Source organism: Artibeus jamaicensis, unplaced genomic scaffold, assembly GCF_021234435.1.
Source record: "Artibeus jamaicensis isolate MK-2021 breed Jamaican fruit bat unplaced genomic scaffold, CSHL_Jam_final scaffold_461, whole genome shotgun sequence".
In the NCBI taxonomy this organism is placed as follows: domain Eukaryota; kingdom Metazoa; phylum Chordata; class Mammalia; order Chiroptera; family Phyllostomidae; genus Artibeus; species Artibeus jamaicensis.
Window position 1 is genome coordinate 16669760 of NW_026522045.1, and position 23511 is coordinate 16693270.

At 38.9% G+C, this 23511-nt stretch overlaps 1 protein-coding gene across 2 annotated transcripts in view; it reads right to left on the minus strand.

Annotated features, from left to right (window-relative positions):
- Window positions 1-14270: 14270 nt before the first annotated feature.
- The window catches only part of IDS (iduronate 2-sulfatase), a 31490-nt gene continuing 22249 nt past the window's right edge, over window positions 14271-23511 (minus strand). For both annotated transcript variants that reach the window (XM_037148547.2, XM_037148546.2), the window contains exon 9: window positions 14271-14798. In XM_037148547.2, coding sequence (XP_037004442.2) covers window positions 14326-14798 — 473 coding nt within the window. In that variant the 3' untranslated portion in view covers window positions 14271-14325. The remainder of the gene's footprint in view (window positions 14799-23511) is intronic.

Consider the following 23511-nt stretch of genomic DNA (forward strand, 5'->3'; position numbering starts at 1 on the left):
TCATGTGCTCCAGGTCCCAGTGTTTTCTCTTTTCTTGGAACTCTTTTTTGCACTTGTATTCTTATTCATTCAATATAACATAATTATCCTTTTTGTTATTAGTTTTCTTTCTGTAGCTATGTTGAAACTTCCATAAGTATAAGGAACCAGGCTTCACACTTTTTTGAGTTTAGAGCCATGTTTCCCCAAATGAGTTTCCTGTACCAGTATCATCCTCTTCCTCTTTCTCATTATCCTGTGGAAACATGCAAGAAATGTATGTTCTCAAGCCCTGCTCTAGATCTACAGAGTCAGAAGCTCTGGTTGAAAGCCAGTAATTTGTGTTTTAACAAGCCCAACAAGTTATTCTTATGTACACCCAGGTTTCAGAACTACTGGTCTCTAGACCATGTTGTAGGCAACTCGGTAAATAATAGTTGGAATAATCTAGTTAGTTATTTCCATTGTTTTTTAATCTTTGTGATGTTGTAAATGATAACTTAAACTTACAAAGTTTCCTATCTGTAAAATTGATGTTATGTTTTTAATTGCCTTAATATATATTCATGTAATGAATTAGTGTTTGTTAAGAAACATGGCAAAATCAACCTACTAGATCAGTGTTTGTCAAACTCTGGTCTTTATATAGTTTCTATGGAAATAACATTGGAAATATTTAATAATAAAATTACTGGGCTTTACCCAAGAGATTTTGATTTAGGAAGTCTGTGGTTTGGTCCTGAAATTTGTATTTTTTAAAGCATTCCACAGGAATCTAGTATGCAGGCCATTGAAACTAAACTCTTAAGTTTAAACATTTATTCTCTGTGCAAATGTTAATTGAGCTCCTCCTTTAGTCTACGCACTTGCTAGGTGTTGTGTTCTTCTCCATCAGATCATCTTTCTGGGCAGCCTCATTGTCCATGTTATGTGCCATCTAGGTCCATAGCCTCAGAGTTCCCTAATGTACTCAATTCTGAGGAATCTATCCTGTACTCTGCATTGGTCACCCACTTTTCATGTCCATATCCTGAACCTTGACATTCATCAAAAATTGAACCTCTGAGTCTCCAAAATTTTACACTTCAAAACTCTATTTTTTAACTGAAGGTTCCTTGTCCTCTAGGTATTTATTTCCTTTATTGTTGCTATACCTGTTCTTATTGAGACTTCCAGTCTTTTTGGCTCTCTGTTTTTCCCTAGTCTTCTATATTTTGAACATTATTTGATTTATTTACTTACCCTAGATCTTATTGCCTGATACATTAATTAATCCATTTTTCCAGCTCCTTTGTTTCACTGCATCTGAATCCACACATGATTTCTCTGTTCCTAGATCTAGGCTCCTAGAAATTCCTAGAGAAAGGAATTTTCACAACCATATAGATCTGTATCACCAGAAATTCCCACTGGGCCCACTTGGGTGTTTCTAGCCCCACCAATCCACTTAATGTTAACAAAAAACATGCTACCTCACAGTTCTGAGCTTTTCACCCCATATACATACTGACTGAAATGCTCTCAAACATCTCCTTGTTTAAGGAGATGTTACACTCTCATTTTTTATAGCTTGCTCCACTCAGGATGCAGGCCTCAGTTTAGATGTCACCTCCCCTAGAAAATTTACCTCAAACTTCCTGGCCAGGTGGTTAGGCTTCTTCCTGCTTGTCTCCTAACAATTTGGTTACCTTTACTTGTATTATCTCAATTTGGTATAATTATCAAACTATACATCTCTCTTCCCTTCTAAACTTTATGCTTCTGAAGTCAGGTCCCATGCCTTATTTATCTTTATGTCTGTAGTATTTAGAATAGTGTTTATTTCACAAATGAGCAAATGTATCAGTGAGTGCATGGATAGAGGAGAAGTTGATTTATCCATTTCAAGTGTGAATATGTTGGCCACAATATATGGAATTTTATATAAAACCAAGAAAATTATCTCTAGGACAATGAACAAATCTTCACCCATATTTTCCACCTTGGGCATTCTTATTACATACTGGCTAGCATATCTAACTTTGTATCTCAATAATGCATGTCAGAGGTCTGAATCTAAAACCAAATCTTCTGTTCCTAGAGTAGTGCTGGATTTTGAAGTAATAAAGCCATGTTACATTGTTTTGTTACTTTCGGTAAAATACACACTATTAAATTTAAAGTAAAATTTATGGATAAAGAAAATGTTCTTATTTTAATCATGTGAAGTAAGATATATTAAAGTCAGAGTATTAGAAGTACATGTAAACCCCTAATTTTGTATCTAAAATTCTGAAAATAAAAAAGGTTTGCACACCAAAAGCTTTTTTTAAAATTTTTTTTTATTGATTATGCTGTTACAGTTGTTCTATTCCCCCTTTATTCCCCTCCACCCTACCCCCCATCCCCACCATCACCCCCCTTTTAGTTTATGACCATGTGTCTCAAGTCCTTTAGATTCTATATTTCCCATGCTATTCTTGCCCCCCCATCTATTTTCTATCTACTGTCTATGCTACTTATTTTCTGTACCTTCTCCCCCCCTTCTCCTCCTCCCACTCCCTTGTTGCTAACCCTCCTTGAGATCTTCATTTCTATGTTTCCACTCCTGATCTAGCTGTCCTTTTAGTTTGCTTTCGTTTTAGGTGTGGTTGTTAATAACTGAGTTTGTTGTCCTTTCACTGTACATGTTTCTTTAACTTCTTTTTCTTAGATAAGTCCCTTTAACGTTTCATATAATAAGGGCTTGGTGATGATGAACTCCTTGAATTTGATCTTATCTGAGAAGCACCTTATCTGTCCTTCCATTTTAAATGAAAGTTTTGCTGGATAGAGCAATCTTGGTTGACCTCAGTCAACACGCAGCCCCGGGCCCGGCTGTCTCCCCCGAGGTCGCTCGCCTGGTTGCTCGCTGGGTCGCTCACTAGGTCTGACCCTGTGCCTGGATTCCGCGGGCCTGAGTGTGTCTGGCCGAGTCCTCCTGTGCAACCCTGCTCCGCCAGCCGCTGGTTTCGCCCCTTACCGGTCAGGCTGAAGAATTTGTTGTTAACGGACTTCCGAAAAGTTCAATTTTCCGTGTTCTGGCTGTGTTTTCTGTTGCTAATATTTAGTTTTCTCTAATCTTGGTTGTGGGAGAAGGCATGGCACATCCACCTATGCCTCCATCTTGGCGGAAGTCCCCACCAAAAGCTTTTTTCTACCTCATTTGACCTGACCTGATATACTGTATAGTTGTTATTTAATGCTTAGAGTAAATATTCATATATTTTGTTGTAAAAGTATTACTGTGTTTGATCATGAACTTCTGTCCAAGACCCCATAGCAGTGTCATATAATATTCAGTTTATCATGTCATATTGCCTTTTTAAAATCCAAAATATTCTGTCAGGTGGGTGCTAGACTTATCAGTGAGAACACTTCATAAGTTATATAAATGTCTAACCACAATGCTGTACACGTGAAACTAATATAATATTGAATGTCAACAGTATATGAAAAATAAAATATAAAGTGAAATTGAAAATGTTCTGCATTCTGAAACACATTTGGTTCCAAGGGACTGAGAATTATATAGGTTGCTTCAATTATTATTTCTTGAAACTGCAGTTAACAGCACTGCAATATAAAGGGGTCATAGGAAAATCATATAAATATAATTTTGGCCTTCAACCAGTATTTCATTTGTGCCTGGAGACTATTTTTATGATTAATTGAGATAAAGATGTTTATTTACTCCATATCTGTCTTACCTAGTGGAGCTCAGTGACATCAAGTAATATAGTTTTACTGGAGAAAAATGAGTATTTCCTTCAAAGCCATCATTTCAAAGGCAGGCTTATCTATCTCTAGGCCCAAAATGCTCAGAACATGGTTGCTCTATATAAATAAGTAGCACTGTCAGGTACCAGGTGTTCTATTCTGTACATTGAGCTGTGGATAAGCATGTATTTTTTATTGCCTCTTAATATTATGTACAAATCTTTCTCTTTTTTTTCTTTCTCTTGTGGGTTTCTATTCTTTTTTTTTAAATTTTATTTAGTTATTTTTCAAGTACACTTTTTTGTCTATTTTTCCCATCCCAGCCTCCCCGCCCCTTTCTCCCCCCCTCCCTCCCCTTTCCACCCCCCTTAGTTCTCGTCCCTGTGTCCTTCCTATTTGTTCCTCCAAATCCCTCCCCCCTTTTTTCCCCTTAACTCCCCTTCCTTCTCCCCTCTGGTCACTATCCCCTTGTTCTCTATTTCAGTGTCTTTGTTTTTTTTGTCTTTTTTTTCCTGCTTGCTTGTTTGTTTTGTTGTTTAGCTTCCTGTTAAAGGTGAGATCATATGGTATTTGTCTTTCAGCACCTGGCCTATTTCACTCAGCATAATGCTTTCCAGTTCCATCCATGTTGTTGCAAATGGTAGTAGCTCCTTCTTTCTCTCTGCAGCATAGAATTCCATTGTGTATATGTACCACAATTTTTGGATCCATTCATTTACTGATGGGCACCTAGGTTACTTCCAACTCTTGGCTATTGTAAATTGTGCTGCTATGAACATTGTGGTGCATAGGTTCTTTGATATTGATGTTTTAGGATTCTTAGGATATAATCCCAGCAGTGGAATTGCTGGGTCAAAAGGCAGGTCGATTTTTATTTTTCTGAGAAAATTCCATACTGTTTTCCATAATGGTTGTACCAGTCTGCAATCCCACCAACAGTGAACTAAGGTCCCCTTTTCCCCACAACCTCTCCAACATTTGTTGTTTGTTGCTTTGTCTATTATAGCTATCCTGACTGGTGTAAAGTGGTATCTCATTGTGGTTTTAATTTGCATCTCTCTGATAGCTAACGATATTGAGCATCTCTTCATGAGTCTCTGGATGTTCTGTATGTCCTCCTTGGAGAAGTGTCTGTTCAAGTTCTTTTCCCATTTTTTAATTGGGTTGGTTGTCTTCTTAGAGTGGAGTCATGTAAGTTCTTTGTATATTTTGGAGATTAAACCTTTGTCTGAGGTATCATTGACAAATACATTTTCCCATACAGTTGGTTGTTTTTTTAATTTAATACTGTTTTCTTTAGGCACGCAGAGGCTTTAAATTTTGATGAGATCCCATTTGTTTATTCTTTCCTTTATATTCCTTGCTCTAGGGAACATATCAGTAAAAAAGTTGCTGCCTGAATTATCTGAGATTTTCTTGTCGATGTTCTCCTCTGGGACTTTAATGGTGTCATGGCTTATATTTAAGTCTTTTATCCACCTTGAATTTATTTTGGTGTATGGTGTAAGTTGGTGCTCAAGTTTCATTTTTGCATGTAGTTGTCCAGTTCTCCCAACACCATTTGTTGAAGAGGATATCTTTACTCCATTTTATGTTACTGCCCCCTTTGTCAAATATTAATTGACTGTAGAGAGTTGGGTTGATTTCTGGGCTCTCTGTTCTGTTCCATTGGTCTATGTGCCTATTTTTATGCCAGTACCAGGCTGTTTTGACTACAGTAGCCTTGTAATACAGTTTGATATCAGGTATTGTGATCCCCCCTACTTTGTTCTTCTTTCTCAAAAGTGCAGCTGCTATTTGGGCTCATTTATGGTTCCATATACGTTTTTGAAGTGTTTGTTCTATGTCTGTGAAATATGCCATTGCTACTTTAATAGGTATTGCATTGAATCTGTATATTGCTTTGGGTAGTATGGACATTTTGATGATGTTAATTCTTCCAATCCATGAACAAGGTATATGTTTCCATTTGTTTGTGTCTTCCCTGATTTCTTTCTTCAGTGCTGTGTAGTTTTCTGCATACAGGTTTTTTACCTCCTTGGTTAGGTTTATTCTCAGATATTTTATTTTTCTTTTTCCTATATTGAATGGGATTTTTTCCTTGATTCCTGCTTGTGATGATTCACTGTTGGTATACAAAAATGCCTTTGATTTCTGGATATTGACTTTGTAACCAGCTGTTTTGCCAAACTCATTAATTAGTTCGAGCAGTTTTTGGGTAGAGTCTATAGGATTTTCCATGTACACTATCATGTCATCTGCAAACAGTGACAGTTTTGTTTCCTCCTTTCCTATTTGGATGCCTTTTATTTCCTTTTCTTGCCTGATTGCTGTGGCTAAACCTTCCAATACAATATTGAATAGAAGTGGTGAAAGTGGACATCCTTGTCTTGTTCCTGATCTTAGTGGAAAAGCTTTTAGTTTTTGCCGACTGAGTATGATATTGGCTGTAGGTCTCTCATATATGGCCTTTATTATATTGAGGAATGCTCCCTCTATTCCAACTTTGCTGAGTGTTTTTCTCATAAATGGGTGTTGTACTTTATCAAAAGCTTTTTCTGCATCTATTGATATGATCATGTGGTTTTTGTTTTTGCTTTTGTTTATGTGATGTATTACATTTACCGATTTGTGAATGTTGAACCATCCTTGCATCCCTGGGATGAATCCCACTTGGTCATGTTGTATGATCTTTTTGATATATTGTTGGATGTGATTTACCAATACTTTCTTGAGAATTTTAGCGCCTATGTTCATCAGCAATATTGGCCTGAAGTTCACTTTCTTTGTTGTGTCTCTATCTGGTTTTGGAATTAGGCATCATCCTAAAAAGGATTCATAAAAGGAGTTTGAGACTTTTCCATCCTTCTGGATTTTCTGGAATAGTCTGTGAAGAATAGGGGTTAGCTCTTCCTTAAATGCTTTGTAGAATTCTCCTGTGAAACCATCTGGTCCAGCGCTTTTGTGTGATGGGAGTTTTTGATTATTGCTTCAATTTCTTTTGGTGTTATTGGTATGTTCAGATTTTCTGCTTTTTTTCCATTGAGTTTTGGAAGATTGTATTTTTGTAGAAATGTGTCCATTTCCCCTAGGTTTTCAAATTTCTTGGCATACAGTTCTTCACAGTAATTTCTTACAATCCCTTCTACTTCTGTGGTATCAGTTGTAATCTCTCCTCTTTCATTTCTGATTGTGTTTATTTGAATCCTCTCTCTTCTTTTCATGATGAGCCTACTTAAAGGCTTGTCTATTTTGTTTATCTTCTCAAAGAACCAACTCCTGGATTCATTGATCCTTAGGATTGTGCTTTTAGTCTCCATGTCATTTAGTTCTGCTCTAATCTTGGTTATTTCCTTCTTTCTACTTGCTCTGGGATGTCTTTGTTGTTGTTCCTCAAGTTCTTGCACGTGTAGAATTAGGCTGTTTGTTTGAAATGTTTCTATCTTCTTTAGGTAGGCCTGTATTGCTATAAACTTCCCTCTCAGGACTGCCTTCACTGTGTTCCATAAGTTGTGGGTTGTTGTGAGTTTGTTTTCATTTGCTTCCAGAAAAGTTTTGATTTCTTCCCTAATTTCATTCTTGACACATTCGTTGTTTAATAACATACCATTCAGTCTTCATGATTTTGGGTGTTTTGGGTTTTTTCCTTTGGGGTTCGTTTCCAATTTCAGTCCCTTGTGGTCAGAGAAGGTGCTTGGTATGATTTCAATGTTCTTGAATTTGTTGAGGCTTGTTTTGTGTCCTATCATGTGGTCTACTTTTGAAAATATTCCATGTGCATTTGAAAAGAATGTGTATTTAGCTTCTTTGGGAAGAAGAGCTCTATATATATCAGTTAAGTCCATTTCATCTAGGGTATTGTTTAATGCAGCAATATCTTTGTTGATATCTTGTTTGGAAGATCTGTCCATTTTTTATAATGGGGTGTTAAAATCCCCTACTATAATTGTGTTGCCGTCAATATCTTTCTTGAATTCCTCTAGGATTTTCTTGAAATATTTGGGTGCTCCTATGTTCGGTGCATATATATTTATGATGTTAATGTCTTTTTGGTGGATTCTTCCCTTGAGTATTATGAAGTGACCTTCTGGGTCTCTGTTTTTGGCCTTCTTTTTGAAGTCTATTGTGTCTGATATGAGAATTGCTACCCCAGCTTTTTTTTCCTTGTCCATTTGCTTGGTAAATTTGTTTCCAACCTTTCACTTTTAGTCTGTGATGGTCTTTTGTCCTGAGGTGGGTCTCTTGTAGGCAGCATATGTGAGGGTCATGCTTTCTTATCCATTCAGCCTTTCTGTGTCTTTTGATTGTGGCATTTAATCCATTTACGTTTAAGGTTATTATTGATAGGTACTTATTCATTGCCATTTTGTACCTGTGTTCCTCTCTGTCTCTTGCTTTTCCTTCCTTTCCTTAAAGCCGTCCTTTTAGCATCTCTTGCAGAGCTGGTTTGGTGGAGTTGTATTCTTTTAGATTTCTTTTGTCTTGGAAGCTCTTTATTTGGCCTTCTATCTTGATTGAGAGCCTTGCTGGGTAAAGTAGCCTTGGTTGCAGGCCTCTGTTTCTCATTACTTGGAATATTTCTTGCCATTCTCTCCTGGCTTGGAGTGTTTCCATTGAGAAGTCGGTAGCTAACCTTATTGGGGCTCCCTTGTAATTTACTTCCTTTTTCTCCCTTGTTGCCTTTAAGATTCTCTCTTTGTCTTGGAATTTTGCCATTTTAATGATGATGTGTCTTGAAGTGGGCCTCCTTGTGTTCCTCTTGATTGGGACTCTCTATGATTCCTGGATTTGTGTGACTTTTTCTCTCATCAAATTAGGGAAATTTTTCTCTCATTACTCTTTCAAATACGTTTTGTATCCCTTGTTCTTCTTCTTCACCTTATGGTATTCCTATTATTCGGATATTATTATATTTCATATTGTCTTGCATTTGTCTTAATCCCTCTTCATTCTTTCTGAGCTTCTTTTCATTTTCTTGCTCTTTCTGCGAGATGCTTTCTACTTTGTCCTCTAACTCGCTAATCCAATCCACCGCCTCATCAATTCTGTTTTTGAAACTTTCTACTGTTTTCTTCAATTCGGAAATTGTATTCTTCATTTCCTCTTGTCCCTTACTGATATTTTCTATTTCCTTTTTCATGTTGATATAGTTTGCGGTGAGATCATTATAACTCCCCTGTAGTTTCTGGCAGCTCATTGTGAGCTCTTTGAACTTACTAATAACCAGTGCTTTGAATTCACTATCTGATAGTTGATTAGCCTCTATTTCATCTAACATTCTTTCTGAAACTTCCTCCTTTTCTTTCATTTGGGGATTGTTTCTTTGTCTCCCCATTGTTTGTGAGACTCTTCTTGTTAGCCTCAGCTTCTAAAATTGATCAGTTCTGACTCCCTGGGTTCATATTGTGAAATTCTGTGGTATAATACCTGTGAATTTCAGTGGTGCAGACTCCTTCAGGTGACTTGATGTTCTCCGTTTCCACCTACTTTTTTTTATCATGTATGTGTAATCAGTTGGAGGGGGAGGGAAAATGTTTTATGACAGCAGAAGAGTATTTTATGATATTTACAGTCATAGCCGGTAGAGAGGAGATAGGCAATCTTTAGGCTATATATAGCGTTAACCATATTCTTCAACCCAACTTGCCACTTTTACAAAAGGATAGACAAAGGATAAGCCTCTTGTTGGGGAGGGAAGGCTTGTTAGTTGGATCTAGAATGCAGTGAGGTTGCAGACGGTCAGATTTTGTGGTAAGGTGAGTGTAAGGAACAGTAAATAGGCGTAGTGTGTGAGCAAATAGTTAATCACTACAGTAAGAGAATTCAGAGACCTGTACGATGGGCTAAGATCCAGGAGATGTGTTGTGAAGTATTTACTGTTGTATAGATCAGCTATTATTTACACTAATATTAGAGCAGCACTCCTATAACAAACTCTATGTGATCTGCCTGAGTAGGGGGTATAGAGCTTTAGGTAATGTGCTAAACCAAAACAAGTGGCGTGGAGTATAGAGGATTAGCAAAGCACTGTGGAGGAAAGAACAGGGTGAGCCTGTATAATAATACAGTATAACCACTCAAGACTAAAAAGCCTATACAGAAAGAGGAGGAATACAGAGATACCATTAAAATATAAAAGAAGTGAGAATAATGAAAAAAATATGCAACACCTCATGGTTTCTCTGCTATAGGAAAGCAAAATTTGTCTCTCTGTCTCTACCGTTGAGATGCCCCCTCTTTGGGTCCCACTCTGGTCTTTTCACAGTTCCCAGTTGTTTGTGTCTCTTGTAGGTAAAAGAAAATGAAGCAACAAACAAACAAACGAAAAGGCAGGAGAAGGGAGGCAAAAGCGATGAGTTTGAGAGAAAAGGAAGAAGGACTAAAACGGAAAAAGAAAGGAGAGGAACAAAGTATAGAAAGATAAAGCAATAATAAAATTAAAATATATATAAGATTACTAAACAAACACAAAAAAAGTTACTAAAAAAAAGGGAAATAAGCCCTGGCTGGTGTAGCTCAGTTGATTGAGCGCGGGCCTGCGAACCAGACAATCGCGGTTCGATTCCCAGTCAGGGCACATACCGGGGTTGCAAGCCGGTTCCCTGCAGGCCAATTCCCAGCAGGGAACGCACAAAAGGCAACCATACATTGATGTTTCTCTCCCTCTCTCCTTCCCTTCCCCTCTAAAGATAAATAAAATCTTTAAAAAAAAAAGGAAATTAAAAAAAAAAACTAGATAAAGAGAAAAACCCTTCCCTTGTAGGTTTCAAACTGTTTAGACTGGTTTTTCTGGGTACAGCAGGATCTCTCTGTGGGCTGGGATGCCAGTGCAAGTGCGTGCACCAGCCAGGCTACCAGATTGGGGTGTGGTCACCCGCACACTACCCAAGCTTATTGGGTCCCATGGGTTCTGGTAGGGTCTTTCCCAATCTTGTGGGAGGACTCACAGGCTTCTGTGCCTGTGCACACCAGCCAGGTGAAACTGGCAAGGCGCTTCCCAGTCCTGTGGCAGGGACCCAGAAGCCTCCATGCCTGTGCGGGCCTGCGGGGCTGTCTGGGACCCGAGGAACCGGCAGGGTGCTTCCTAGTCCTTGCCTCTGCTTTCCCCCTGGCTCGCCACAGGCCTGGTGGGAAGCAAGCCAAGCTGCCCTGGCAGGAGAACACCTCAGTCCACTTTAAAAAAAAAAAAAAAAAAAAAAAACTCTCCAGACAGTCTGCCTCTCAGCCCAGTCCAGTCCCCAGCGAGACCAGTGAGGACAATGGGCTTCTCAATTATCCCAGGCTGGCGACGACAGACTGTGCAGTTGAACAGGGCCCTCTTTGTAACCCTCCCTGATAATGCAAGCAGGCAAGCAAACAGGTCTCTGCCTGGTGTTGTCCAGTTTTGCTTATACGGGTAGCAGGGGAGCTGCTGGCCCATGCTGGTGGCCACTGGGGCCGCTGGGTGCCCAGGCTCCTGTGGCAGACACCTCTGGTGTTGGTCTCAGACCAATGGCTCTAGACCCTGGCCGTAGAGGCAGCACCAGGGCCCCCTGGCCAGGGTTGCCAGCCCCCGCTGCCGCTTTGTCTTTATTCTGGTCCCCGAGACCCCACTGACCTGCCACTTTCTGGTGTTTCAGCGTCCGTCACAATCTCTGTTCTTTTAGTTTCACAAATGCTAGATAACCGATGGGTTAGTGCGCTGCTTCTCTATAGATCTGCCAGGATTTTCACCCACGAGTAAGGGAGCTAGAATCCGCCCCGTCCTACTCCGTCGCCATCCAATAATCTAATGTTGTCTTTAATCAGTAATTAATTAGGATATTTCTTGCTCCTTGAATAAATGAATGTCTGCAACCAAACACCCACAAAAGAGAACACTAATAAAGTCGTGACTTGACACGTGCTTACAATTATGTCTTTAAATGTTTTCCACTGTAAACGATGATGTCTTTTAATACATGGCCTTTAGGCTCAAGGGTCATATTATTTACGAACAAATTATTATTTGGGTAAAAAAACCTTTAAAAATTGTAACTGAATTTCTCATTCATGTTATGACTCTAGTTTACTGAACATTATTATTTCACGTAGAAATTCCACATTAATTACTTCATATATATTTATCTTCAGATTTTGAATTTTGTGATCTTAGAAACAAAAACTAAAAATAAGATTTTAGGGCCCTGGCATCTAGCATTATTATTTAACTTTATTTTAAAAAGAAATCTGTATTACATATTGACATAATACTTTTAATATATTGGGCTAAATAAGACAAATAATAAAATTACAAACAAAAGAACAGGACTTCAATGTCAAACTTAATTTGATATATTCTTACTTTTTGAAATGCACTAAATTCCACAACTAATTAAAGTATTTCTTAAATATTGTGTTATGTTTGGTTATTATGGTCTTGATATCTAAAGATATGGCAATTATAGTTTACTAATCTGTATTTATTAATTCAATAAATAAGTTATGACTCTTAAAAAAAAGCAAAGAAAAGGTTCAGCCCAACCCCAGTTCAATTACCAATTAGAAACTAATAAAGACCACATAAAAATATTTGGCTGTAGTGTATTCTTTTGCCAAATTTTTTTAATTTATTTTTTTATTGATTATGCTGTTACTGTTGTTCTATTCCCCCTTCATTCCCTCCACCCTACCCCCCATCCCCATCATTACCCCCCCTTTAGTTTATGACCATGTGTCTCAAGTTCTTTAGATTCTATATTTCCCATACTATTCTTGCCCCCCCATCTATTTTCTATCTACTGTGTATGCTATTTATTTTCTGTACCTTCTCCCCCCTTCTCCTCCTCTCACTCCCCTGTTGCTAACCCTCCTTGAGATCTTCATTACTATGTTTCCACTCCTGATCTAGCTGTCCTTTTAGTTTGCTTTCGTTTTAGGTGTGGTTGTTAATAACTGTGAGTTTGTTGTCCTTTCACTGTTCATGTTTTTTAAACTTCTTTTTCTTAGATAAGTCCCTTTAACATTTCATATAATAAGGGCTTGGTGATGATGAACTCCTTGAATTTGATCTTATCTGAGAAGCACCTTATCTGTCCTTCCATTCTAAATGAAGGTTTTGCTGGATAGAGCAATCTTGGTTGTAGGTCTTTGGATTTCATGACTGGGAATACCTCTTTCCAGCCCCTTCTTGCCTGGAAGGTCTCTTTTGAGAAATCTGCTGACAGTCTGATGGGGACTCCTTTGTAGGTGATTGTCCCCTTAACTCTTGCTGCTTCTAGGATTCTGTCCTTCATTTTAATCTTGGCTAATGTAATTATGATGTGCCTTGGTGTGTTTCTTCTTGGGTACTACTTCTTTGGGACTCTCTGAGCTTCCTGGATTTCCTGGAAGTCTATTTCCTTTGCCAGATTGGGGAAATTCTCCTTTATTATTTGTTCAAATAAGGTTTCCACTGGTGGCTGTTCCTTTCCCCCTTCTGGTACCCCTATAATTTGGATGTTGGAGCGTTTAAAGATGTCCTGGAGGTTCCTAAGACTCTCATTTTTTTGAATTCTTGCTTCCTCACTCTTTTCTGTTTGGCCATTATTTGCTTTCTTCTGGTCCACTCCATTGATTTGAGTCCCAGTTTCATTTTCATTGCTATTGGTTTCCTGTGCAATTTCATTCATTTCAATTAGTTTCGCCTTCATATGTTTGTCTAATTTGTGGCTATAATCAACCAGTTCTGTGAAGATCCTGATCACCAGTGTTTTAAACTGTGCATCTGAGAGTTTTGCTATTTCTTCATCGCTTAGATTTATGGGCTCTGGGGCTTTGAGATCTTCTTGAGCCATTTTTGATCTTTTTGTGCCCGTTAAGTCTGAGGAGCGGAGGCTTGGACTCCCAGGTCCCTGGGTTATGACTCTGTATGTGGAGGCGGGGTTGGAGCGGGGAAATGGTGGCCCTCTCTGCTGTTTCTCGCAGCTGGGTGACGAGCAGAGCCTTAGGTTGTTCACCGGGGCAGGGCCACTTAGGTCACTGGATTATGACGCTGTATGTGGAGGCGGGATCAGAGCGGGGAAATGGCTTGCAGCTGGGGCTGCTGTCTCTCGTCCAATCACCCACTCCCTCGCTTGTCTACCCACACACGAATGCGCGACCACAGTCAACCCGCAGCCGCAGCCCTGCTCCCTGGCTGTTTCCCTGCCATTGCTTGCTGAGTTGCCCAGGAGGTCCAACCCTGTGCCTGGTTTCCGAGCCCCTGAGTCCCTCTCACGGAGTTTTCCTGTGCTACCCCACTCTGCCAGCTGCTGGTTTCACCCCTCTTACCAGTTAGGCTGAAGAATTTGTTGTTATCAGACTTCCGAAAAGTTCAGTTTTCTTTGTTCTGGCTGTGTTTTCTGTTGCTATTATTTAGTTGTCTCTAAACTTGGTTGTGTGAGGAAGCACAGCGTCTCCACCTATGCCTCCATCTTGGCAGAAGTCCCCGCCAAATTTTTGATGTGCATTTTGATTGCATACCCCTTGGATTTCTTCCAATTTGAAGAGTAATCATGAAATAACCAGCTCTAACTCCTTTTGTTACCTGCCGTAAGGGAGCACACACACACGTACACTATATATATACATACATACATGCATACATACTCCCTTTGTGGTTGGCACAACTCAAGGTATCAGTGATTGAAGAAGGTCTCCACCTTGGGAGTCATTATACATATTATGATCCTGCAAAGGATCAGAATCTACAAAATACAGTTCCCCTGCATGGACATCAGAAAAGTTAGCCAGAAAGTCATGGGGATTAAAGCCAACCCACACAGTATATCTATAGTCTATTGTGCGTATAGAATAGCCCATGACTTTTATATCTTTTAAACTTGGCTTGTCAGAATTCCACTGAGGATAGTCCGCAGGCCGGGGGTACTGGCTATAGGCAATAGACTCATGGGGATTATCACGGAGTGTCAGATCCTTTTCCAAGTCATTAAATCGAAAATGCTTCAGAAGGCTCTGGCCTTCTCGGCACAGCTCCACATGAAATGAGGGAATGGGGCAACGAGGTGGCACATGCAATCCTGCGAGGTCCGTAAGTGTGGGGAAGAGAGAGACAAGTTCCACAAGGTCCACAGCTTGCTGGCCTGAGGAGAAAAAGATCCAGCAGAATGGGTTACATTACAGAATAGCTGCCACAGCCAGGCAAAATGAATAAATGAGCCAATCAGGGCTTCACGGTTTTCTTTTACAACATTTATTTTTTAAAAGATTTATTTATTTATTTATCTTTAGAGGGGAAGGGAAGGAGAGAGGGAGAGAAACATCGATGTACGGTTGCCCCTCATGGGTTCCCTGCTGGGAACTGGCCCGCAGGGAACCGGCCTGCAACCTAGGCATGTGCCCTGACTGGGAATCGAACTGCCATTGTCTGGTTCATAGGCCTGCGCTCAATCCACTGAGCTACACCAGCCAGGGCTACAACATTTATTTTTAGCATAAGAACTTCAGAAACAGTGCCAACTCAGCAGCTCACTCAATAGCATGATGCAAAATGAAGGTGCCCTCAGCCTCCTGGCACTTTTAAAAACTATTGAAACTTTGGAACCACCAGTTTATAATTGATTCGAGCAAGGATCAATGGAGGCCCAAACCATTGGGTAGAAGTCTGTTAAAGAACATGATATTCCTAGTGTCATAGTAACATTCTGCAGGGTCCCATTACAATGGCAAGACCTGGCTGACACAACCACCTTAAACAGGAGATCAAAGCTGGCATCACTAATACTGGCACAGGCTTCTAGAAAGTGCCCCTGATCTGATACAATGGGAGCACACAACCCCACAAGTAGTACATGTGTTTAAAATATTTACCCTGAATCTAGTCATGAGGAAGCAATCAGACAATTCCTGACTTGCAGCCATTGCACAAGACCGTTGGCCTGGACACTTGTAAAAAGATGATGTTAGAATGATAATGGGGCTCACTCCTGCAGAAAACCTCGTGCACACTCTGCCTACCTGGCACTGGAGGATGACAGGAAAGACTATGTTCCAAGAGTAGGTGGGAGCTTAGAACACCAATATACCTTCTGGAAGAGGAAATCCACCAACAACAAAGGAACCACCAACAGATAACAGAAGAAGGTGAAGGAGGGAGTGGAAGCCATACTAACCTCATCTAGGACCAATCTGGAAATACAAATAAATGGTGGAGAAATTACCCACAAGAAACAACTGAACAAGAGCAAGAGAGAAGCTTCAAAATCCTATACACACAGAAGAATCAGCTTCAACACAACCTGTCCACACCTGCACAACACAATACAAGATGTGGTGGATGGAGTGACCTTAGGTTAATCAGATGGAGGGAAGGATCCACTAAAGATAGACCCACCAACAATCAAAATACAAAGACATACAGAGAGCCAACATAAACAACAGCCCAACACCAGCAAGCTCAGAAGATCAAGGAGACTACACCACTGAATCTTACAGATCTTCTGCCATAGATGTTCACACCATAAACCCAAGGAGTCAGAACAGACCACAATAAGAAGCAGAGGCTAATAACAAGAGTCTCACAAACAATGGGAGAAAAACAAACACCCCAAAAAAAGGAAAGGAGAAAGCCTCAGAAAGAATGCTAAATGAAACAGAGGCAACTCAACTATCAGATATTGAGTTCAAAGCAATGACAGGGAAGCTCAATGAATTCACAATGAATTACCAGAAACAACAGGGAAACTATAATGAACTCACTGAAAACTGTAGCAACATGAAAAAGAAAGTAGAAACTATGAATGGCAGCCAAGAGAAAATGAACAATACAATCTGTGAACTGAAGAACACAGTAGAAGGAATCAAAAGCAGGCTAGATGAAGCAGAGGACCAGATAAGTGAGCTGGAGGACAAGGTAGGAAAAAACACCCAGAAAAAACAAACAAGGGAAAAGAGACTCAGAAAGAACATAGAGGAGTTAAGGGAAATGCAGGACAACATGAAATGTAATAATATCTGTATAACAGGGATACCAGAAAGAGAAGAAGAAATAGGAATAGAAAACCTGTTTGAAAAAGTAGCGATAGAAAACTTCCCTAATTTGATGAGAGAAAAAGTCACACAAATCCAGGACACAGAGAGTCCCAATCAAGAGGAACCCAAAGAGGCCCACTTCAAGACACATCATAATTAAAATGGCAACATTCCAAGACAAAGAGAGAATCTAAAAGGCAACAAGAGAAAACAGGAAGTAACATAACAGAGAGCCCCAATAAGGCTAGCAGCTGACTTTTCAATGGAAACACTCCAAGCAAGAAGAGAATGGCAAGAAATATTCCAAGTAATGAGAACCAGAGGCCTACGACCAAGGCTACTTTACCCAGCAAGGCACTCAATTAAGATGGAAGGTCGAATAAGGAGCTTCCCAAATAAGGAGCTTCCCAGACAAAAGAAGCCTCAAACAATACATATTCTCCAAACCAGCTGTGCAAGAGGTGTTAAAGGGTCTGCTTTAAGAAAAGGAAAAAGAAAGAGTGAGAGAGAGAGAAACACAGGTAAGAAAAATGGTAATAAATAAGCACTGGTCAATAATAACCTTAAATGTAAATGGATGAAATGCTCCAATCAAAAGACATAGAATAGCTGAATGGATAAGAATGCATGACCTACACATATGAGACCCAATTCAGAACAAAAGACCTACACAGACTGAAAGAGAAGGGCTAGAAACAAATATACCAAGCAAATGGATAGGAAATAAAAAAGACCTGGGGTAGCAATATTCATATCAGACAAAACAGACTTCAAAATATGGTCATAATAAGAGACCCAGAAGCTCACTTCATAACACTCAAGGGAAGAATCCATCAAGACATAAACATTACAAATGTATATGCACCAAATACAGGAGCACCCAAATACATAAAGAAAATTTTTTAGGACTTCAAGAATGATATTGGCAGCAACGCAATTATAATAGAGGATTTCAACACCTCACTGTTAAAAATGAATAGATCTACCAAATAAAACATCAACAAAGATATTGCAGCACTGAAAAATGCCCTAGATCAAATGCATTTAACCAATATATACAGAGCCCTTCATCCCAAAGAAACAAAATACACATGCTTTTCACATGCACATGGAACATTTTCAAAGATAGACCAAATGATAAGACACAAAACAAGCCTCAAGAAATTCATGAAAATTGAAATCATATCAAGCACTTTCACTGACCACAAGGGACTGAAACTAGAAACCAACCTCAAGGAAAAAACTCAAAAACACTCAAACTCATGGACATTGAATAGATTGCTGTTAAACAATGAATGGGTCAAGAATGAGATCAAGGAAGATATAAAAAAGTTTCTGGAAACAAATGAAAAAGAGCTCACAACAATCCAAAACTTATGGGACACAGCAAAGGCAGTCCTGAGAGGGAAGTTCATAGCAACACAAGCCTACCTTAAAAATATAGAAATGTTTCAAATAAACAACCTAATCCTACACCTGGAAGAACTCGAGGAATAACAACAAAGACAGCCCTGAGCAAGCAGAAGGAAGGAAACAGCCAAGATCAGAGCAGAATTAAATGACATAGAGACTAAAGCACAACTCTAAGGATCAATAAATCCAGGTGCTGGTTCTTGGAAAAGATAAGCAAAATCAACAAGCATTTGAGCAGAGTCATCAAGAAAAAAAGAGAGAATACCCAAATAAATATAATCAGACATGAAAGAGGAGAGAGTACAACTGATACCACAGAAATACAAAAAATTGTTAGAAATTACTATAAACAACTATATGCCAAGAAATGTGAAAACCTAGGTGAAATGGACAAACGTCTAGAAAAATGTAATATTTCAAAACTGAATAAAGAAGAACCTGAAAGCCTGAACAGACCAATAACAGCATAGGAAATTGAAGCAGTAATCAAAAAACTCCTGACACACAAAAGCCATAGACAAGATGATTTCAGAGGAGAATTCTACAAAGCATTTAAGGAAGAGCTAACCCCTACACTTCACAGAATATTACAAAAAATCCAAGAAGATGAAAAACTCCCAAACTCTTTTTATGAAGCCAGCATCATTCTAATCCCAAAACCAGATAAAGACACAAAAAGAAGATAATAGTTCAGGCCAATATCGCTCATGAACCTAGATGCTAAAATCCTCAACAAAATATTGGCAAACTGCATCTAGCAATACATTAAAAAGATCATACAACATGATTAAGTGGGATTCATCATAGGGATGAAAAGATGGTACAATATTCACAAAGCAATAAAGGTAATACATTACATAAACAAAATGAAAGACAAAAACCACATAATCAGAGCAATACATGCAAAAATCTGATATGGTACAGCATGCATTTACGATAAAAACAATTAGCTACATGGAAATAGAGGGAGCATTCTTCTACATAATAAAGGCCATATATGAGAGACCTACAGCCAACATCATACTCCATGGGCAAAAACTTAGAGCTTTCCTACAAAGATCAGGAACAAGGCAAAGATGTCCATTCTAACCACTTCTATTCAACATACTATGGGAAATTGTAGCCAAAGCAATGAGACAAGAAAAATAAATAAAAGGCATCCAAATTAGAAAAGAAGAAACAAAACTGTCATTGTTTGCAGATGACATGATATTGTACATAGAAAATCCTATAGATTTGGCCAAAAAATTGCTCAACCTAATAAATGGATTTGGCAAAACATCAGGATACAAAGCCATTATTCAGAAATCAAAGGCATTTTTGTATATCAACAATGAAACATCAGAAGCAGAAAACAGGAATAAATCCCATTTGATATAGCAACAAGAAAAATAAAGTACCTACAAATAAACCCAATGAAGGAGGTAAAAGACTTGTACCCAGAAAACTATACAACAGTGAAGAAAGAAATTAAGGAAGACACAAACAAATGGAAACATATACTGTGTTCATGGATTGGAAGAATTAACATCATCAAAATGTCCTTACTACCCAAAACAATTTACACATTCAATGCAATCCCTATTAAAGTACCAATGACATATTTCACAGATATAGAATAAATACTTCAAAAATTTATATGGTACCATAAATGACCCTGAACAGCTGCAGCAATTTTGAGAAAGAACAAAGTAGGAGGGATCAGAATACCTGATACCAAGCTGTATTAAAAGGCCACTGTAATCAAAACAGCCTGGTACTAGCATAAGAACAGACACAGAGATCAATGGAACAGAACAGAGAGCCCAGAAATAAAGCCAATTCTCTGTGGTCAATTAATATTCACTGAAGTGAGCAGAAGTATAAAGTGAAGTAAAAATAGCCTCTTCAACAAATGGTGTGAAAGTTGGACAGCTAAAACCCTATCACCAACTTACACCATACACAAAAAATAAATTCAAGGTGGATAAAAGATTTAAATTTAAGTTGTGACACCATAAAAGTCCTATAGAAAAACATAAGCAGGAAAACCTCAGACATTTTACACATTAGTATTTTCACCAATATGTCCTCTAGAGCAAGGAACATAAAGAAAAGAATAAACAAACTGAACCTCATCGAATTAAAAAGCTTCTGCATGACTAAAGAAAAAAAGCATTTAAATGAAAAGAGAGCCAACTATATGGGAAAACATATTTGCCAATGATATCTCGGACAATGATTTTGATGTGCAAAATATATATAGAACTCACATGACTCTACTCCAGGAAGATAAACAAGCTAACTAAAAAATTGGCAAAAGACTTCAACGGACACTTCTCCAAGGAGGACAGAAGGCCCAGTAACCTATGAAAAGATGCTAGGCATTGCTAACCATCAGAGGGAAGCAAATTAAAACCACTATGAGATACCACTTCACACCAGTCAGAATGGCCATCATAAACAAATCAACAAACAACAAGTGTTATAGAGGTTGTGGAGAAAAGGGAGCACTAGTACATTCTTGGTGCTGCCACTGTTGAAAACAGTATGTAATTTCCCCCCAAAACTAAAAATGGAACTCCCTTTTAACCTGGCAGTTCCACTGCTGGGATTATATCCTAAGAACCCTGAACCGCCAATCCAAAAGGACCTGTGCATCCCACTGTTCATAGCAGTCCGATTTACAATCTAAGTGCCCATCAGTAAATGAATGGATCAAAATACTATGGTATATTTATACAATGGAATACTACACAGCAGAGAGAAAGAAGGAGCTCCTCCCCTTTGCAACTACATGGATGGAACTGGAAATCATTATGGTAAGTGAAATAAGACAGGCAGTGAGGAACAAATACCATATGATGTCACCTTTAACTGATCTAATCAACAAAAGAAAAAAGCAAACAAAATTTAACCAGAGACATTAAAATTAAGAACTGACAGTAAACAGAGGGGAGGTGGCAGGGGATAATGGGGGAAAGGTGGGAAGGGTTTTGAAGAACAACTATAAAGGACACATGGACAAAACCAAGGGGGGGTGGAAGCAAGGGATGGAGGAGGGTTTGGCTGGAGTTGTGGGGGGAGTGGTAGGGAGTAAACACAGACAAGTGTAATTGAAGTACAGTAAAATATTTTTTTTAAATAGCCTGATACTGGCATAAGAACATACATATAGATCAATGGAAAAGAAAACAGAGTCCAGAAATAAACCTATGTTTCTATGGTCAATTAATATTTGACAAAGGGCCATGAGCATAGTAAGGAGTAAAAATAGTCTCTACAATAAATGATGCTAGGTGAAGTGGTCTGATCATACCAAAAAAAATTAAATCACACTATTCTGGTACATTTTACAATACACCAGAATAAATTCAAAATGGATAAAAGACTTAAATGTATGTCATAATACCATAACACTCCTAGTTGTACCATAGGTGGTAAAAGTTCAGATATGCCACAAAGGAATATTTTTGCCAATGTATCTCCTACAGCAAGAGAAATAAAGAAAAAAATAAATAAATGGGCCTACATAAAATTATAAAACTTCTACATGGCCAAAAAACCGTCATCAAAATAAAATGGGAATCCATTGTATGGCAGAACATATTTGCCAATGATACATCTATAGGGTTGAATCTCCAAAATATATAAGGAACTGAAATGACTCAAATCCAGGAAGACAAACAATCCAATTAAAAACTGGCAAAGGATCTGAATAGACACTTCTCCGTGGAGGACATACAGAGGGCCCATAGACATATAAAATCATGCTCAACATCACTAGCCATTAGAGAGATGCAGATTAAAGTCACAGTGAGATATGAACTCATGCCTGTCAGAATGGCTATCATTAATAAATCAACAATTGACACTGCTGGTGAGGATGTACAGAGAATGGAACCATAGTGTACTGTTGTTGGGAATGCAGACTGGTGTAACCACTGTGGGAAACAGTGTGGTATTTCCTCAGAAAATTAAAAATGGAACTGCCTTTTGACCCAATGATTCTATTGCTGGGAACATACCCGAAGAATCCTGAAACAACAATTGAAAAGAACTTATGCACCCCCATGTTCATTGCAGCACTATAAACAATAGCCAATGCTGGAAACAGCCTAGGTGCCCATCAGTAAAAGAATGCATTGAAAACTATGATACATTTACACAGTGCTATAGTATGCAGCAGAAAGAGAGAAGGAGGACTTCTGGCCAAGAGGGAGGCATAGATACATACATTTTGCCTTCTCACACAACTAAAAGAAGGAGAGCAACAAATGAAAAACAAAAATAACCAGAACTGCCAGAAAGTCCAACTGCATCAAAGTCCGACAATCAGAAAGTTAAAGAAGAAATATCCATTCAGACTGGTAGGAGGGATGGAAATGGGCAGTTGGGACAGAGAATGTGTGGCAAAGCAGTTCAGGGAAAGCTGGTGAGAAGGTGAGTTGCAGGTGAGTGAGGTGGTTGGCAGATTAGGCAGTCACATATTCACGTGTGGGTAAACTGGGGGAAACAACTGGGAATCAAGACAGACCATGCAACCCAGGGTTCCAGCACAGGGAAATAAAGCTTAAAAATCTCGGGCTGTAAAAACATGTGGGAATTATGGTGGCAGGAGAAACTCCTAGCCTCAAAGCAGAGTTTGTTGGAGAGATCCACAGGGTCCTAGAACAGACACAAAAGCACCCACTCAGGAATCAGCACTAGAAGGGCCCAATTTCTTTGTGGGACACCAGGGAAGTGACTGAAAACCAGCTCAGTTGAGCACGCAACATTCTTCCCTCTAGGACCTCTCCCCCACATACAGTGCCACAACACACCTATGTGGTTTGCCCTGCCCTGGTGAATACCAAAGGCTCACCCATTAGAATGTAACAGATGTGCTGATACACAGAAATATGGCCCAAATGAAAAAAAAAAGTTCAAAACTCCAAAAACAGAACTAAGTGGTGAAGAGATAGGTAACCTATCAGATGCAGAGTTTGAAACACTGGTAATCAGAATGCTAACAAAAGTGGTTGAATATGGGTACAAAATAGAGGAAGAAGTGAAGACTGTGCAAAATGAAATAAAGCAACCCGTAGAGAAAACCAACAGTGAAGAGAAGGAAACTGGGACTCAAATCAATGATTTGGAGCAGAAGGAAGAAAGAAACATTCAACTGAAACACAATGAAGAAACGAGAATTCAAAAAAATGAGGAGAAGCATAGGAACCTCCATGACTACTTTAAACATTCTAACATCTGAATCATAGAAGTGCCAGAAGAAGAGGAAAAGCAAGAAATTGAAAACTTACTTGAAAACATAATGAAGAAGAACTTCCCCAATCTGGCAAAGGAAATAGACTTCCAGGAAGTTCAGGAAGCTGAGAGTCCCAAAGAATTTGAACCCAAGGAAGCACATACCAAGGCACATCATAATTACATTAC